Here is a 19063-nt window from a genome sequence, read left to right on the forward strand (position 1 = left end):
TACTGCATCTTTTACTTCCCCGTTGAGAGTTATTTGACATTTGTTTTTTAACTTCCATGAAGTCACAGTCCCTTTTCGTCTGTTAACCAGCTCTAAGTTTGAACGTTAATGTTTGTTAAGTGCCTAAAAGGCATATTCTCGATTGTGTTCAGAGTAGTCTAGTAAAAGTGCATGTTCGGGCACCTTGCCACTCCTTGACGTGGCTTTGACAGATTTTTATTTTGGTAAACTTGTAAAATACATTACCTTTGGTGCAAGATTTACTATTAGTACTCTTTGAAATGTAACTGTGTAGGGTTTCTTTTACAAAGATCTAGAAATCTTTAATACTTGAAAGTTGATTTTTTACTTTACTTTTCATTAAGAACATGATCTTGTTAAGTCTTTATAAGGTGATCTAACTCTGGATGTGCTTATAGGCCCATGGGACGTGCATGTGCACACTGATTTGGCAAAGGACCTAGGTTAGTGCTTGTGATGATCCCTTCAGATTTTCATAAAAACGGTTTCTTTAAGAGTGATCTGTTTGTTAATTTTATTTATTTATGTATGTATTTTTTTTGGTAGATGAAAATGAAGTTGAAAGGCCAGAAGAAGAAAATGCCAGGTTAGTGAAATTTCTTGTTGATACTTAACAAAGATTGTGTGGTACAGTGGTCCTGTCAACAGACTTGTCAAAATTATTTCGTTGTAATCATTGGCTTGAATGAAATTGGAAGACACTGAGTCCTTTATGGTTTATTACTATTTCAGGATGTATCTTATACCAATTCTGCTAACTAATAGCCTAGGGGACAAAAAGGTTTTGAGGTAAGGGTTTGAATATTTTTCATATTAAGTAACTTCATAACCTTAAGTGAGCTCAGTAGTGGAGTATACAGTATAACCATTACACTACTAAGGAAAAAAGGTTTAAATTTTTAAAAAAATAAAGGATTATTTGGGTAACTACTTTTACAACTTAACAACTTAAGTATTTCACATTTAAAATTAAAAGTAGAATTAATGAATTTGTTATAAGATTGAAAGCATTTGTTAGATTATTAAAAAGGTCTGAGTGTCATTTATTGAGCATATCAGGGAGCCAGAATCTTACCCTAAATTCGAAATAGCTCATGGATACAAGTACATGGATACACGCTGACATTACTCTGACCAGATTCCTTAGTGTCTTATGATGGGGGAGGCATGATTGCAAAAAGAACTTTTAAAGAATATTTAGGTTTAAAAAGAGGAGAAAATGCCACTTCACACCCACTAGGATGGCTGTAATCAAAAGACAGGTAGTAACAGGTGCTCCTGAAAACACAGAGAAATTGTAAATCTGATGGTGGAGTTGTAAAATGGTGCAGCTACTATGGAAAACTGTCTAATAGTTCCTCTAAAGGTTAAAATGTAGAGCTGCTACATGTTCGTGATCCAGGAATTCTACTCCTAGATACATTCTTTAGAGAAAACACATCACAAAAAGTTTTATGTGAATGTTCATAGATAGCAACATTATTCATAATAGCCAAATATGAAAGTAACCCAAATGTCCATTAAATGATGAATGAACAGATTTAGAAAAGTGGTATATTCATAAGTTGAAATACTGTTTGCCAATAAAGAGAAACAAAGTACTGATATGTATTAGAATACAGGTGAACCTTAAAAGCATTATGCTTAGTCAAAGAAGCCAGTCACAGAGGACTACGTACTGCGTTTCTGATTATATTAAGTGTGCACAGTAGGTAAATACAAAGAGACAGAAAGTAGTTAGTAGTTACTGGGGTAGGAAAAAAATGGAGACCCAACTACATATCTGTAAGATTTCTTTTTGGGATGATGGAAATGTAATTAGATAGATACAGTATTTTGTCTTCATACTTAAAAATCTGGTTGTATGCTTCAGATGAGTAGATTGTATGGTATATGAATTGTGTCTCTGCTGTTATTTTTTTAAAAGTAAATGAAGGGAAGAAGTGAGAAATGGAAACAGCTTAGAGGGTGTTGAACTTATTCTTCGCTTAAAAATACCCCTATTTTGGACGTATTTTTTTTATTAACTCAGTACCATATCATCTGAAATCTTGTTATATTATTTTGAAATGGATATATCCAAACCAGTTCCTAACCCTGATCTCAATAAATCACAAAGTTAGGATTTGTGTGGTGTACAGTGATGAAAGTAATATTACTTCCTATCCTCTTTTTCAGTTGGTCCAGAAATTAAGGATAATAACATGATTTTGTGAACTAATTTTTATTTTATTTTGTTAATATGAGTTCTTGGCTACAATTCTTGAAGTTTATTTTCTGATTTCTTACTTCCTCAATACACAGCCTGATTAAATTGATTGGAAAGGAAGCCCTTTCCCTCCCTTGTCATTGTCAAAATGTCTACATGGTCCTTATTAGCACTTTATTTGGAAAGCTGTTTATATCATCCAAAGTAAAAGATCTATCTTTAAAATTTTATTTTTCTAGAGGAAGCTTATAATTTTACCACATTTCTAGCATTTTAATGGTGATAGAGAATAAAAACTTGTCTGTTGGGCACGAGCACCCTGACAAACCTGTGTTCTGGTATTCAGAGTGGTACATATTACATTGCCCTAAATGAGCGAGCTCCTGCTGTTAGTTTTCCCCAGATTCTTTGTGACTAAAAAAGTGACTAACCCATCTTTGACACTGTTATTAACCGTTGCGTTGGGCTATCTCTAATTGTCATGTTCCATTGATCCAAGTTTCGGTTAAATATACTGTTTTGTGACATTAAAAGAACAAGCCCAGCTGGTTTCTGAGAAATGTACTGAATAATTATAGTTGCATATTTTTTTCCTTGGGCCAGTGTAGAACAATGAAAATCTAACAGATAAATTGTCAGGTTTTACCCTTCATTTTGCTTTATTTGGAGATTGTATTATGAAAAAAAAAAAAACCACTTTAGAGATTAAATTGATTCCTATAGAAACTGACAAAAAGTGAAGTTTAGAAGAGATTAGCAGGAATTCAGTGAAAAGAGCTTTGAACTGTATCAACATCTGGACATTTTTCCTAGAAATGCTTTACCTAAATAATTGTGAGTTGCCTTGTACTTGAGTTTATTTATCTATAAAATGAGGTTAATGGTTAATTTCTACTATAAAAATTATAATTGTTAAAAGTATAAAAAACCAATTGCATTACACTACTGGGAATTTGACTTCATGGATAACGGTCATATGCTGAGTCTCGTGAAAATAAGAGTGTTTATTATTATTTAGCAATTTTGTTAGGGCAAATTCAAGTTAATAACTAGCCTTAAAAAAGTATTTTTGTAATGTGTGAAAATTAGGTCTGGAGCTCCTCACTGCCAAACTGGAAGGCAGTCGTAAATGAAGATTAACTTTTTTTTAATCTTAAAATTTGTTTTTTATTTGACAGAGGACATATATCCATTAAGATGAAACTATAAAATGAGGAAGAAGCTTGTGTGTTAACTGAATACTGGGTTAATATGATCATACTACCCATCTGAGTTCCTTTGGCACCAGGGAAAAGAGGAAACTGTTACATAGACCTTGGCAGTTCCTACAGTAACTCAGCGTTCAAGGTAGTTTTAGGGTAAATAAAATTACGTATGATGCATATTTTAAAAATGTAAAAAACTCAAATTGTTCCCCACCATCAAACCGCAAATTTGGCATCATTAACAAACTGTGGATGCAATTTCATTTTACTTACAGTGTTGAATGTACATGTTTTGTATAGGCATTAAGAATAGCAGAGTAAGACAAGTGGTTTTTACCATCTTTTTTCTTATCCAACAGAGACAGTAATTTCAAGGAACTATCAGACATAGCTTAAAAATACTACAGTGCTCCATCCTTACTTCAGAAAAGTAATACAAAGCGTATGCTTGTTTTTGTTGCTTGTAGTGCCAATCCTCCATCTGGAATTGAAGACGAAACTCCTGAAAATGGCGTACCTAAACCGGTAACACAAGGCTTTGAGATCTGGTTACTTCTCTGTTCAAAATCTTTATCGGTAGTTTCCCGTTCACCTAGGAAAAAACCCCAAATTTAGCATTACTTGCAGTATTTTGCATGAGAATTAGTGGGAGGAAACTCTAGATGAAATGGAGCATTTACAAAGTCTTAATGTTTATTGCTTTAAGAAAGAGCAGTTTATTATTAATAATAATAGCATAGTTTTTTCAAAGCAAACATTGAGTATTGCAACCCAAGTTTATCAAGTGTTTTTAGCAGATATATCTTTTATTTATATATATGTGTGTGTGTATGACAATCTGACCTCATGCCTGTTAAAAGTGATGATTTGCAGGTGAACAAATCATTGGTCTTAGGAATATTTTAACATGCTTTAATCCTGTAAAAAAGAAACTGTATTCTGCTAGCTCGAACTTGTATACAAAAAACTATTTAGCCTATGAGTTCTACTTTTTAATTTTACTGTTATGTGACTAAGCACAAAACAGCCTTTTAGAGTCAAAATAAAACCTTTGTATATGGCCCAACTTTTACTCATAGAAACAAAGTATTCCCTCAGTCATTTGCATGCAGGGCCTCTGCTGTGTGTAAATGATTGTCAGGAGTAAATGAACTGTTTTTTAACTGTGGTGATATTAACCATGACTCTTTGACCCTTAAAAATTATTTTCCTTTTACCTTCATGTTCTTTCTGTTAAGAATTCCTCAAATTTTCTTAAGTTTGTCTTCTAGATATTTTAGTATGTTGCCTTAGATCTTTTTTTAAGAGCAACAGTTCTTAATAGGAAAAATACATGTGGTGTTATTTACAAAAAGACAACGATGAAAAAAACTTCTACTTAACATCGTTATCCTTTTGTCATGTAAAACGTCAGAGTTGTAAATGAGTTGAAATGGGCAGCAGCACTATAACTTTTTCTTTTGAAAGGAGCTCAAAAAATGCAAAGCAGTTACCTTTTCAGTCTCAAATGTTGAAATGGATTAATGAGTGCATTTTGTGGTGGTTTTTTTGGTGTAGAAAGTGACTGAGACTGAAGATGATAGTGACAGCGACAGTGATGATGATGAGGACGATGTTCACGTCACTATAGGAGACATTAAAACGGGAGCACCACAGTATGGGTGAGTTATTATTAAGTAACAGTTGTATGTGCTTAAATCAAAAGCAGTGTGCCTGATTCAGGCAATTAGTGATTGATTCCATTGTTTTTACAATTTTCCATCTGACCAGGATATGAATTCTTATTAAAATTTCATCTGATAAATTGCTAAGACAGTAGGTACAAGTTCTTGTCACAAGGAAAAAAATATTTGTAACTTTCTGTGGTGATGGATGTTAACTAAACTTACTGTAATCATTTCGACAATTTATACATATATCAAATCATTCTGTTGTAAACCTAAAGTTAATACAGTATTATATGTCAGTTATAGGGCTTCCCAGGAGGCACTAGTGGTAAAGAACCCGCCTGCCAGTGCAGGAGACATAAGAGACACGGATTTGATCCCTGGGTCGGGAAGATCCCCTGGAGGAGGGCATGGCAACCCACTCAAGTATTCTTGCCTAGAAAATCCCATGGAAAGAGGACCTGGAGGGCTATGGTCTATAGGGTCACAAAGAGTCAAGATACAACTGAAGTGACTTGGCATGCATATGTGCATCTAGTTACATCTCATGATGTAAAGGGATTTCAGAATGAAATTTTTTTCCTTAAATATAAAGTTAGGTAAACTTGTGTGGAAGAAGCAGTTTTTTATTCTTGAAGTGTTTTTACAAATTAATTGAGTGCCACAGATTCTTTAATTAGAATTAGAAAACCTTAAATTGTTGTTTGCATCTGTATTGTTTTTAACATTTTATTACTTTTCCAGACCTGAGTTTAGGTTCTTTAATTTTTTTGTTCAATAAAAACAATACCCAGAGTACTTCTTTCTGCTTTTTATAGTGTCTTTTTCAAGTGGTTAATAATCCTGAGAGCTGTTTATGCCAATATGTCTCAGGGTCTATAGTCTGTAAAGCTGGAGCAAGTGAATGGACTGCTAAGGAATAAAGTATGGATTGTGATTTTGTTATGGTGGTAGAATAAGAGTTGACATTTTTTCTGTGCTTTTCAGTTTGGATGTATACTGTGGTACTAGTGCATTGGAAACAAACTTTTCATTAATTGCCCTATGGTTTATTAGGCAGTCTTACTTGAAATGGAACAATATATACATAAATATTTTTGAATATTTTATCTAGTGGAGAAATTTTTTGAAGTTGTTTCAGGAAGCTTAAAGGTTATTCAGTTGTCATGATTAGTTTTGCATTGTGATAATGACTGCTTGTGGAATTTTAAGACCCTAGCAACTTTTGGGGGGGGCAGGATTTAAATGATTCATGTTAGGGTAATGTTTGATGTTCTCATTCCCACTTAAATGATTAGTGTTGAGCTTGTGATGTTAGTAAGCCTTTATGGTAATAGGCCTTTGTCATCTGGGCTTCCCTGGGGGCTCAGATAGTAAAGAATCCACCTGCCGTGCAGGAGACGACCTGGGTTCAATCTCTGGGTTAGAAACATCCTATGGAGAAGGGAATGTCTACCGCCTCCAGTATTCTTACCTGGAGAATCCCATGGACAGGAGGAGCTACAGTCCTGCTGGTGGGCTGTAGTCTATATGGGGTCACAAAGAGTCAGACACAATTGAGTGACTAACACTTTGACTTTCTTTTTTATCTGCACTACACAGAAGGAGCACTTTAAAATAATACCGTAGTATTCATTGCATTTTTAGTAAATATTGTTCTCTAAAATTATTTGTATTTGCAAGTATAGAAGAATTAAAGGAAATGGTGATTATTTTTTATTAATATGACCAATTTGGGGGTAAGACTTTCATACAAATACTAAATACACATAGACTCCCATAGTACTTTATCTGAACTTTCTTTTTTTTTTTTTTTTTTGAACTTTATTTCTTATAGCAGTTTCATGGATTGTAATTATGTTTGCATGTTTATCACAGTTAGACTCTGAAATCTTTGAGTAGAAACCATGGTTTATGAATTTTCCTATTTCTTACATTGTCCTACATATGGTATTTAGTAGATGTTTATTTAGTAAATAGACTGCATGTTAAAAAACACCGTTGTGTTTAAACTTTTTTCTTCCCTCAACATTTGACCATGAAAATTTTCAAACATTCAAAGAAGTTTAAGGAATTGATGTGGACACCCATTTACTCATCAGCTGGATTATATAATTTATGTTTTGCTGTGTTTGCTGTATCACCTGTCTATCTACTACCTACCTCCATGCTTCCACCCACTCATCAGTCCATCTTTTCTTTTGTGTTTTTTAATGCATTTCAAACTAACTTACAGATCTTTCTGGAGAGTATAAAGCTTTTTAAACCTTGCTATCTCAAGATATAGCCATTGAAAACTGAAAGAAAGCCAAGGAGAAAATGAAATTTGATGAATATTTACTTTGTGCAGTGTTTTCAGAAGCAAATTTAAAGAGCAAATTGTTTTTAAGGAACAGTGCTAAATTGGTTTATTGTAAGCTGCTAGAAAAGTAAAAACTAGAATTGTTGGTAACATACTTTTTGTCACAGAGTTTATTGTATCTATAAGTAAGGTAGGAAGAAAAGCAAATCTTAAGGTAGGAATAATTTACCTTGTATAGAAGAGTGGCTTCTCAGCTATGTCTTTGAAGTTCATCTGCTTACTCATTAAATACTTTTTAAAGATAGCTTGTCTGACATTCTTTTAATTGATGATGGGAATATAAACTGTTCTTGTTTATCAAAAGTAGGGAGGAAGACAGACATGTGAGCAGGCACTTTCTAGCTAAGCAGTGTAAGTACTTAGGCAGAAACATGTACAGTGATTTAAAAGGTTTGAGAGGACGGTTGCTAAAAGTCTGCATGTGTTGAAGAGAAAATTCTAGAGGTGGTAGTATTTGAATTTGTTTCAATAATTCTTGAGACAGAAGGAAATGGACTGATGGCTTTGGCAGAGGAAGCTACTTAGATGTAGTGGAAGCATGACTTAGAGGAATCAGAATGCTGGAGAATAACACAGATGAGAAGGGTTGCTTCTTTAAACCATAGAAGAGGGAAGTTAGTACATTTCTGCTATGTCATCCTGGAACCTTTCAAGGTTACTAGGTAGGTCACATTTGAAATAAAACTCTAGCAGCAGTAGTTGAGATGTGCTAGACAGATCAGTAGGTTTGAAGTGACTGTGCATGGGGCCTGATGATCAGCACTAAGCAGCGGCAGATCATTTCGTATGTGTGAGTAAAGAGCAAATGGAAATAACGCGGTAATGGGTGGCTGTAGACGGAAAGGGAGATAAAAGACTCAGTGACTTGGAGATTTCTAGATGAGTTCATTGTATACATAACAATGTATTACCATATATGGGTATGGTGGGAGGAGCAGGTTAAAATAAAATTTCTTGGTACATTTAATTTGAGGTTCCTTTAGACATCCAGGTACGTAAGATCTAGCCCCTAGAGAAGCCTGAGATCTCATGGTGGCGGGGCAGCTATTGATTGGTGTCAGATTTACTTGAATACAGTTTTCCAGACAGCTAAGCTTCTTTACGCACAATGAATGCAAAGGCTTGGTGGCATTAAAAAAGAAAAGTAACATTTTAAAAGGCACAATGGGGAAGGCAAAGTAGCTGGATGGGAAGTAAAGAACTTCATGTAATGAACTGTGGTAAGCCATAAATACTGTTTTGCTTTATCCTTTAGCAGTTCTCTTAGAGGACCATTTGAAGACAGTCATTTTTTGTACTTTGACTTTCAAATAGCTGGGACTTTTGTATATCTTATATAGATAGCTCAGAGTGCTTTTGCTGTGCTGAACTTGATTGTTGAAATGTAAGTATTAAGAGGCAGGAACCGTATTTGTCCAGTTCCTCATCCTCTCTCCTTAGCTTAGAACTATATGTGATACGTTGTTGGTACTCAAGCATTTATTGTTGTGTCCGACTCTTTTTCGACCCCTTCGATGACTCTGTCAGGCTTCCCTGTCCGTGGGATTTCCCAAGCAAGAGTACTGGAGTGGGTTGCCATTTCTTTCTTCAGGGGATCTTTCCAACCCAGGAAGGGAACCCATGGCTCCTGCTGCTCTCCTGCATTACAGGCGGCTTCTTTACCCGCTAAGCCATGGGCGGAAGCATTTATTAGATGAATTAATTAGTCAATGAGATGATAAAACCTTTCAAGTTGGTAATGATGGTCCTCCTTGATAGTAACAGTTTTGTTTGGACTACCTTATATTTCTTACATTTATAGCAGTGGAGCTTTATACAAATATTTGAGTATTTTATTGAATATAGCCTTACTTTTTTTAGGCAGAATAACCTACGTGTCACAATTAACACATTGGAGACAAAAGATGAACATTATTAGGCAAGCAAGAAGCAGTGAGTTTTCTCAAGTCCAAATGAATGAGTAGGAGATGAGGAAGTAAAAACAAGGCATGTAAACTATTCTTTCCTTTCCAGCCAAATTTCTGGTTAGTTTGTAACAGTGGAATATTGAATTATTTACAGGTAGGTTTTTAAGATGTAAAATTAATCATACTTTAAAAAAAATTCTTTTTATCTTTTATTAAGCAAGTGACAGACTTTGAAAATTTAAAACATTTTCCAATATGTTTGAGTTTAGTGTCAGTTTATCCAGTTAATATGTGGGTATATAATTTATATGTACATACTGAATATTTTACTGTTTTCATTTCAGCATTTCAGGATAATTTTTATTATTTTGCTTTTAGGAGTTATGGTACAGCACCTGTAAATCTTAACATCAAAACAGGAGGAAGAGTTTATGGAACTACTGGTAAATTTATTTTCGCAGTTGCATCAATAGGAAAATCGGGCATATATCTGAATAAGTCATGAATAGATGTTAGTTATTACAGCTCAGTTAAAAAGAACAGTTTTCGACCATGTATCATGGGCACTTTCCTGTAAATGGCTAGTTAATGAATACTTTAGGCTGTGTGGGTCACGTAGGGTTCCTGTCATGTGCGTGTTTTGGTTGTTTGTTCTACAGCTTTTTTAAAAGGTAGAAATCTTTCTTAGCTCACAGAATGTATGGAGATAATGATTTAAAACAGGGAAGTTTCTTGGTACAGGAATCCCTTATTATAAATGAGAAGTCTCTAATCTCTCTGTTTATCTTATAACTACACCATAAACTTTGACCTCACTTTTACTTGTGGAAATGTTACTACTTAGTGTGAAATCTTTGCCACAATTAGTGCTAGCATTAGCGGTAGTAAAAAGGTGTCATTGTTTTTTGTTTGTCTGTGGTATCACTCACTAATATGGTTCCTTTACCGTTTTGTAATTTTTAAAGTAGGAACGAAAGTCAAAGGAGTAGATCTTGATGCACCTGGAAGCATTAATGGAGTTCCACTCTTGGAGGTAGACTTGGATTCTTTTGAAGATAAACCATGGCGTAAACCTGGTAAGATTATTGTGGATTATATCAGTTTGAAAAAATTTTTAGTATAAATAATCATTAGCAAAATTTTTTTCAGCATCAGTATGAACAATCATTAGAAAAGTTTTTTCCAGCATAGAATATTATTTTTTAAATGTAGTTTTTATTGTCTTAAGCACACAAGTAATAATGACTTACATTATTAAATCTTACAGGTGACATAGCATTATATAAAAGTAGACTCATTGTTTTTATTATAATGCTATTTCTAGAGGAAATAATTTTGGTCAAAACTATGTATAGTTCTGTTGCTTTATGGTATTAGGAGAATTGGTAAAATTAGAAGAGGTGATAAGACTTAATAGAACTCTGTATTTTTACAGTTTATTATATTTTATGTACTACATAAAAATAGAATTGAAATCATTTGTACACTGAAAGTGTGTTTTATCTTTAGGTGCTGATCTTTCTGATTATTTTAATTACGGGTTTAATGAAGATACCTGGAAGGCTTACTGTGAAAAACAGAAGAGGATACGAATGGGGCTTGAAGTTATACCAGTTACCTCTACTACAAATAAAATTACGGTAATTAGTAAATATTCCAAAATACCCCAGCCTTTTCTGCTGTCCCAGTTTTATTCCCTAAATACATCAGTTTTTCCCTATAAAGGTGGTTAAATGCTATATGATAGTTTAAAAATTCCATTTTACCGTGTTTGTTTTTTTCCCTTCCTTCCCTTTCAGAGTTTCATATTAATGATTATCTGATGTTTTTAGTTTCATGTTGCAGACTAGCCACAGCTAGTTTGTCTTTATGTGGCCTGTCAATTAAAAATTATGTGGTATCTTAATGGGGAATATGTTATTTAACTTAGGCCGAAGACTGTACTATGGAAGTTACACCAGGTGCAGAGATCCAAGATGGCAGATTCAATCTTTTTAAGGTGAATTTTAGTAAATTATCCTTGGTTGCTCTCATTTTTTGTTCTTGAGTCTGCTCCCATACCACTACTTGAGGGACAAGATTAAAATGGAAATAGCTACCTTTTTTCCAAATCTTCAGCTTCCTGGTGACTTACAAATTTGCTGATTGTTGTTTTATCTCCACTTTTGCAAGCATGTGAATTATAGCCTATTATACTAACAAATGCAAAGTAAAACTATTCTTGCTATATGTTGTGATTTTATTTTGAGTCGAGTGTATGTTTGTTTGTAGAATATAAAAGTTCATGCCAACAGGCTAAGCACTCATTGTAGATCCTGCTGTAATTTTTATCAGAATTGGAGACTTGTTTTTCCCGATTTTCTGTTAAAAAATGGTAAGGTAGATGGCATACCGTGTATTATCTGTGTGACACTGAAATCATTGATGTGATGTCTCTTACAGTTTAAGGTATCTCAAGAATCTTAGGCATTCTTTGAGAGTTGCCAAGAAAAGACTCAACAGAATTAGGATAAAGTCATTGATTTTTTAAATGAATACTTAAAAGGAGCAAGTTAGTGAGGAACTTGTAGGTTGATACCACTTGGGTATCAGGTCTGACTTTTTGCTTCTCTATTCCATATGATCATTCCAAAGAATAATAATATATTTTCATACTTGTGTGATACACAGCATCCCACAAACTTTTCTCAAAACCTGATTGTAAACTCTTCTTCCTTTACTTTAAGTCTTAATTCTTGATTCTTGTGTTGAGTGACACTGGGATGAAGACCAGTAGTGGCTTTTAGTTTGAGCTATACACTCAGGGAATTTTTATGGGCAGGAACTTTTCTGTGTCCCTTTTGGGGCTTATAGCCCTGTCCTTCAAAATACTGCCTTATGCAATGCATGTGCTATATCCGCAGATGTAGCCGCTCTGCTGGACACAGTTCTGTATAGAGAATTTAATTTTAATTTACATCCTACTTTGGGTAAGTATTTGGTTCTTGTTCTGCTGTAAATATTTTGAAAGTGTTTGATGTCTCTCTTATTTTAAATCGTCATCAAGTTCTTTTTGGTGATAACCTGCTTATTTAGACATTGAATATATTGTCTTTTACAATTGCAGTGAATAGAGAAGTTATCTTGATGAGGATATCGTTTGTTTGCAATGGTGCTTTTCATTTTCTTCCAACAGAAATGAGAACTGCCTTTCTAAACTTTCGGTTTTTGTATCCTTTGTGTTTTTTTTGCAGTAAACTTCTAAAAGCAAAGAATAAGAAGAAACTGCTAGGGTGTTGAAGGTAGCCATTGTGAATAAGTTATACATACAGTCTACTGAAAAATTATTGTGAAGTTTCTTTTGATCATGTGAGAGGAGATGATTGTTCCATTCTGATTTATTTACTTCTGAGAGAAGAAGGACTTGAATTTGATAGGTGTAGTCAGATTATTTAAGAAATCAGCCTTATTGGATCAGAGAGTTAGTTCTATTTGGAGAGTAGAAGATGTGGCTTTGTAGGGTGCAGTGTGATGTTAGAAAGCCTGGAAACCAGGAAGATGAGTGGGAGGAACTATTGCCTGTTCATGGCGAGGAGAGCGACTTACAGGTCATACTGTTTTGCTGGCAGTGTATAGTGTAGTTGAATAAAGTCCAGGCTCTCGTCTACTTCTCTACCATTTTGAACTGTAATTATTTGGATTGGTGAGAAGGAGATAGAAGGAAAAAAACGTGCCCAACTTTACTGACATGTCCGAATGCCTTCCTTGTGCCCAGCCCTGTGCTACAGTAAAACAGTCTTTGTGTTCAGGGAGCTCATGGTCTGAGTGATGTCTACATGCAAACTGATAACCATATTGTATTGTGGAAGTGTTATATTGGTGACTGACAAAACGCAGTAAGGAGTGCAGAGACAAGAGTGGGTTATCCTACATTGCAGAGTCCAGAAGAATTCAAATGGGATGTGATGAAAAATGAGTAAGCTTGCATTACTACAAGAGAGGAGAGTGGAGAAGATTGTAGGCAGAGAGAACAATGTGAACAAAACCAGATAGTGTGAAAAAAGAGTTGAGAATCGATGAGAGATACAGGAGAGAAGTCTGGAAGTGGTAGAAATGATGTGAAAGACTAATCTGCAACTGACCTACAGACGTGTGGATAGGTAGTAGGAAGCCATTTGAAGGTTCTTGGGTATAAAAATAGCATAAGCAAATCTGGTTTTCAGAAAAAAGAACTGGTAACCAGGCAGGGTGACCCGTAGAGTATAAAGGGGGGAAATGTGAGTCAGAGTCCAGATAGGAAACTGTTGGAGTACTATAGGTACAAAATGAACAAGGACTCAGGCTAATACTGGTGAATGAACAAAAGGACAGGTTTTTAAAGTTATTTTATATCTAATACAAATTTTTTTTTATCCTTAGTTATCTGAGGGACAGCCAATCAGCATCTTTTTTTTTTTTTTTTTTGGAGATTTTTTTTTTTTTTTTTTACATTTCCCCTCTAGCTTTTTCTTTTATTTATTTATTTATTTATTTATTTACTCCATTTATTTTTATTAGTTGGAGGCTAATTACTTTACATCATTACAGTAGTTTTTGTCATACATTGAAATGAATTAGCCATGGATTTACATGTATTCCCCATCCCGGTCCCCCCTCCCACCTCCCTCTCTGGGTGCATGAGACAATCAGCATCTTTAAAATAACTTTTAAACTTTTTATTGAGTAAATTTTCTAACATACTAACAAGTAGATTTGCTGTTGTTGTTTGGTCACTAAGTCTGTCAGACTCTTTGGGACTCTCTGGAATGGGTTGCCATTTCACTGTACAAATGAACCACTGTGTGTTTATTATAGTGTCTCAAGTGATTTATCAATGTTTTCACATTCTTAAAGTCTTTTTGTACACTTCAGTATGAAGTCAATTGAGTATAACAATTGTATAATTATATAATTGGGAGTGAGGGCAAGAAAAAAGTGACTAGTAAGAATGGGTGATATGTATAAGAAAAATTGACCACAGCCTTCTCTTAAAATATTAATGTTTGTGTGTGCACACCTGCATAGGTTGGTTTCCCATCCACCCCACCCCCCACTCTGGAAGCATGTATGAGCTTTGTCACCATTGTGAATTTCTTAAGATGTGTCGGTCTGTTATCCATTGTACTAAGCATTTATTTGTACCTTTTTAATCTGGAACTATAAATCCTTCATTTCTGGAGTATTTTCTTATGTTATATTTTTACTTTGTCTTCATCTGCCTTTTCGACCTCTTATTCAAAAATTGGGTCTCATGCTGATTCCTTTTTCTTTTCCTATCTCTTTGTTTTCCATTATCTGGAGATTTCTTTGGCTTCAGAGTGCTTTTATTCACTTTTTCATTTCTACTGTTATGTTTTTTAATATATAAGAAGATTTTTCTTCAGTAATTAACTGTAGTATCGATTCTTTTCTGTAAAAAATATATATATTTATTTTTAGTTTTTACCTGCGGTTGAGTCTTTGTTGTTGCATGTGGGCTTTCTTTAGTTGCAGCGAGTGGGGGCTACTCTTCTAGTGGTGTGGTGGCTTCTTTTGTTACAGAGCACAGGCTCTAGGCTCAATAGCTCAGTGGCATGTGGGATCTTCCTGGACTAGGGATCAAACCAGGGATGAAACCGGTTTCCCTTGCATTGCAAGGTGGATTCTTAGCCACTGGACCACTAGGGACACCCCTAGCATCCTGTTCTGACTCAAGCATGCAGTGTTTTTTCTCCCTCTGTCTCTCAGAATATCTTAATGATATTTTCTGTTAGGCTTTCTTTTTTGTGCATAGTCTGTTTTCTCCAAGTTGATTTTTTAAGTTTGTTGTTTTTGGCTTTCGCCTTTGACTTTTCTCAATATTTGTTGATCCCTGGCCATTACTAACTCATGAGTGTGTGGGCCACTGAGAGGTCTGTGCCTATGGGTAGAACTTGTTGATTGTGTACTTGACTGTAGGGTTAAGCATTTTTCAGTCTCTGATGGTTAGTATCTTTATCTTTTTGCTTTTTTGGGTTTTTGTTTTTGAAATCTGAGTTTTCAGAGAAGATATTAGTCTCCTACCCGAGGGTTTATGTTTATACTTGACTGGTTGAAGTGTTTTGGCAGCTAGAGTTGTCAGTTCCTGAATCTTTGCAGGTCTTGCTATGAAAATCAATGTGTCTTTGCTTTCTCGTTGCTGACTTAGGATTCAGATTCTTTGGTTTGCTCAGTTACTTTTCTTTCATCTGCTTTCAAAGTCCTGACTTTTGTTGTCTTCCCAATATTTTTGTTCTTGTGAGTTGAAACAAAATTGTAATAATTTATGTGGTTTTCTACTTTTATTTTTTCATCTTAACATATGGTATTTTTCTCGGTTAATAAAATTTTTTGATAAATAACACTTTATAAATACTTGCATATTCCTTCATTTGGGTATTTCACAATTTATTTTTAGATATTATTTTGTAATATTAAGCTTGTAAATAATGCTATAAAGGGCAGTTGAAGGAAATTTTACAAAATAAGTTTTGGCATAATTTGATAATTTGGTTAAATAGCTTCTTAAGGTTATAGACTTCAGTTAACTTTTCTTTGGATACATAAATTCTGAGTTTGTTTTATAAAATCAGTCATGATGTCTTAGAGTTATTTCTCTTTTTTTATAGTCTTTTATTAAAATATTAGATCATGCGGAAAAAGTAATCTCAGTATGTTCTGACTAAACAAGTTTTGAGTCTATTAATGCTGAGTGTAACTTGAAGATAAGGTGATAGTGCTATTGCAAGTTGATTAGGAGGGTTGCTAAAATGGTGAAGATTTTCAGAATTATTTGAGTATATTATGAAGAAATTAACAAGAAAAGAAAACTAAGTTAGGAAACAGCAATTTTTACATGTTTAAAAATGTTCCGTGTCTTCCTGTTACCTTCTCCCACTTTTTCCTGTGCTATAAATACTCTAATTTTACTCTCTTCCCTCCACTCCCTACTTCTTTCCAACCCTTCTCCCTTCCTCCTTCCCAGTTTTTATTTTTCCTCCTTCCCAATTTTTAATTGAGCATTGTCTGTGTGAGGAAGTTTCTTAGGTTCGAATGGAAAGAGGAAATAAGCATTTATAGACATAGATTTTGTGGTCTTAGAGATTATCTGACTTAATGGGAAAGATAATTAGAAAAGCATGGCAAAAATTATGTTGTTATAAACTCCAAGTGGGCTTCCCTTATGAATGACTTTAAAAGAAGTGACATTTAAGCTAAGTCCCAAAGCCAGTCACATAGCAAATATATTTGAGCACTGACTGTGTGCCAATATATTTAGGCTATTAGGATATAGATTTAAGCTGGATGACATCCATGTTTTCCAAGATCCTATCTTATAGTGGCAGCAGGCAGACAATAAACATAAATAAGAGGACTTTAGATAATGACACTAGTAAGAAATTCTATGAAGAAAATACGAAATAGTAATGTGATAGAGATGACATGATGGAGACTGGGATTAGCCATTTCAAGGAAATATTTGAACAGTACTTGAATGATTGCAAGGGGGTTGTCATGATGATCTTATAAAGCAAAAGGACCATCTAGTGCAAAAGCAACATTAAGGAGGAACTTATCTGTTAAAAAGAAGAAAAAGGCCATTGTGATTGGATGTTGTTAAAATAAGTTGGGGAGGTAGGCAGGGCCCATACCAAAGATTGCTTTGGCTGTGTACAGAGGATGGATTTTAGAGAGGTAAGATCAAAGGAAAGAGTCCAGGTAATGTAGCAGAACAGTTGAGATGTGGTGATGGGTTTGACCTGAATTTTAGTAGTGAACATAATAAGTGGTTGAATTTGGTATATATTGTCAAGGTAAAGTTGATATCAGATGTGCAGGTATATTGGCTAATTGCTAAGGTTTTGTTTTTCTTTTTATTGAGCAACTTGGTAGATGATGGTGCCATTTACTTATAGGAGGAAGACTTGGAGAGGACCAGTTTGGTGGATAGAGGGAAGTCAGTAGCTTTGTTTTGTCCATATGAGTCTGAGATGCTTGTTAGACATGGTAAGAAGCTAGGTGCTCAGGAGAGTATTTGAGACCTTAGTGTCATTTTTGAATATCCTTCACATCCCCAGGAAGATCAGCACATTTCTTTTTCTATGTTCTCATAGGATCTTTTTATCCCAGTTATTTTTTCCATAACAGTTACATTGCTCTGATGCTTTGTGTGTCTAATTTCCCCACAGTATGGGATTTTGTTGTATTTCTCTCTGTGGTCCCAGTTCCTGGTACATAGTAGATAATAAATGTTGAACAAATAAATCATGTTTATTTTCCCTGTCACTACACTCTGAATTTTTCCTGTCACATGTCTATCAAATCTATTTGTCTTTCTATCCTCATTGTCTAGGTGCTGATCCTCATCATCTCTTATATAATTAGGATTTAGCATTAATACTTTATTTAAAAGTGAGTTCCACATAATGTTTATTTGAGAGAGAGATGGTTTCTGGAGTTGAATGAGTGGTTTGAATATAGCAGAGTCAAGGTGTCTTAAGTTCTCTTGGCTTTTGCCTCATGGGGAAGGAGAGTGATGCTGAATTTAGACTGAACAGGGGCAGTAGAATTTAAATAGGGCCTAAGATAGTAGAGATGTTTTTAAGTATAGGTCAGCTTGAACTTTGTTTAAATTTAATAAATTAACGATGATTTTAAGTTAGGAAGATGAGTATGAAAGCAAAAGAGCATAAAGATTTTCACCAATCTAAGGAATATGATTGGACCGTTCTCAAGGATCTGATAGGAGCACAACGGATGGGCAAATATGGGAGAAATTATGGAGTTAAGTAGATAACTGGTTTATAACCGAATGTAAAGAGTAAGAAGAAAGATGAAGGAGGCAGATGACTGACTTCCAGCTTCTAGGTGTACTGAATTCTCCAAGGCCTTTCTTGAACTCTGAAACATGGAGTACTAAACAAGTATCTTGGACGTATTTATAGTGATCTGAGGGAGTTTATGGAAGTCTTTAAGAGTTACAGTTTATTGGACTTTAAGTGACATTAATTTGAACTCTTTAGTAGTTGGAAACATTTTGATCCCACGATCTATGTTTGGTGCCTTTCACTTAATGCTATTCTAAAATAGGTTTAATTTTATTACATATTTGGCAACAAAACTTTCTTCATATTTAATTTGAAATAAAACATTATGAATTTATGTCAACATCTTTACTGTTTCATCTTTCAGTGTTTCATTAAACAAGCTAATAACCCTTTTTTTTAAGGTACAGCAGGGGAGAACTGGAAACGCAGAGAAGGAAACAGCGCTTCCATCTACAAAAGCGGAGTTCACTTCTCCTCCTTCTTTGTTCAAGACTGGACTCCCACCAAGCAGGTTGGTAAGACACTGATGGTTAGCTTTTGGAGGCATTGGTTTCTTCACCTTAAATGCTATGTAAAGTATAAAATCTCCAAATGATACATCAAAAAACTGGAACCTTCCATTTGGTTTTTAGTACAAAACGAATTCTTTGTGAAAAACTCTGCTGAGTGCTATTTCATCTGAAAAATCTAGGTAAGCAAGGAATGAACCATGGAGTATAGTTACATGTGTATATACAAAGAGACAATAATCTCATATTCCAGAAAGGTGGTGATAACAGTGGCCTTGCTGTTTTCTGTGCTTATTGTTCTTTCATAAAGAATTATTGAACATCCTAAGTCTAGAGCTAC

General features: G+C 34.6%; 1 protein-coding gene across 16 annotated transcripts in view; it reads left to right on the plus strand.

Moving 5' to 3' along the window:
* FIP1L1 (factor interacting with PAPOLA and CPSF1) overlaps positions 1-19063 on the plus strand; it is a 65607-nt gene that overhangs the window by 968 nt on the left and 45576 nt on the right. For 4 of the 16 annotated variants that reach the window (XM_070458051.1, XM_070458053.1, XM_020911325.2 and 1 more), the window contains exons 2-9: positions 420-464; positions 568-607; positions 3903-3960; positions 4993-5096; positions 9750-9814; positions 10340-10447; positions 10881-11011; positions 18616-18725. In XM_070458051.1, the coding sequence (XP_070314152.1) occupies positions 420-464; positions 568-607; positions 3903-3960; positions 4993-5096; positions 9750-9814; positions 10340-10447; positions 10881-11011; positions 18616-18725 (661 nt within the window). Of the gene's footprint in view, positions 1-419; positions 465-567; positions 608-3902; positions 3961-4992; positions 5097-9749; positions 9815-10336; positions 10448-10880; positions 11012-11301; positions 11371-18615; positions 18726-19063 lie in introns of all 16 variants that reach the window. The other 12 variants (XM_020911320.2, XM_020911330.2, XM_020911319.2 and 9 more) reach the window with 8 other exon arrangements.

The sequence above is a fragment of the Odocoileus virginianus genome, chromosome 29 (genome assembly GCF_023699985.2).
Source record: "Odocoileus virginianus isolate 20LAN1187 ecotype Illinois chromosome 29, Ovbor_1.2, whole genome shotgun sequence".
NCBI lineage: Eukaryota > Metazoa > Chordata > Mammalia > Artiodactyla > Cervidae > Odocoileus > Odocoileus virginianus.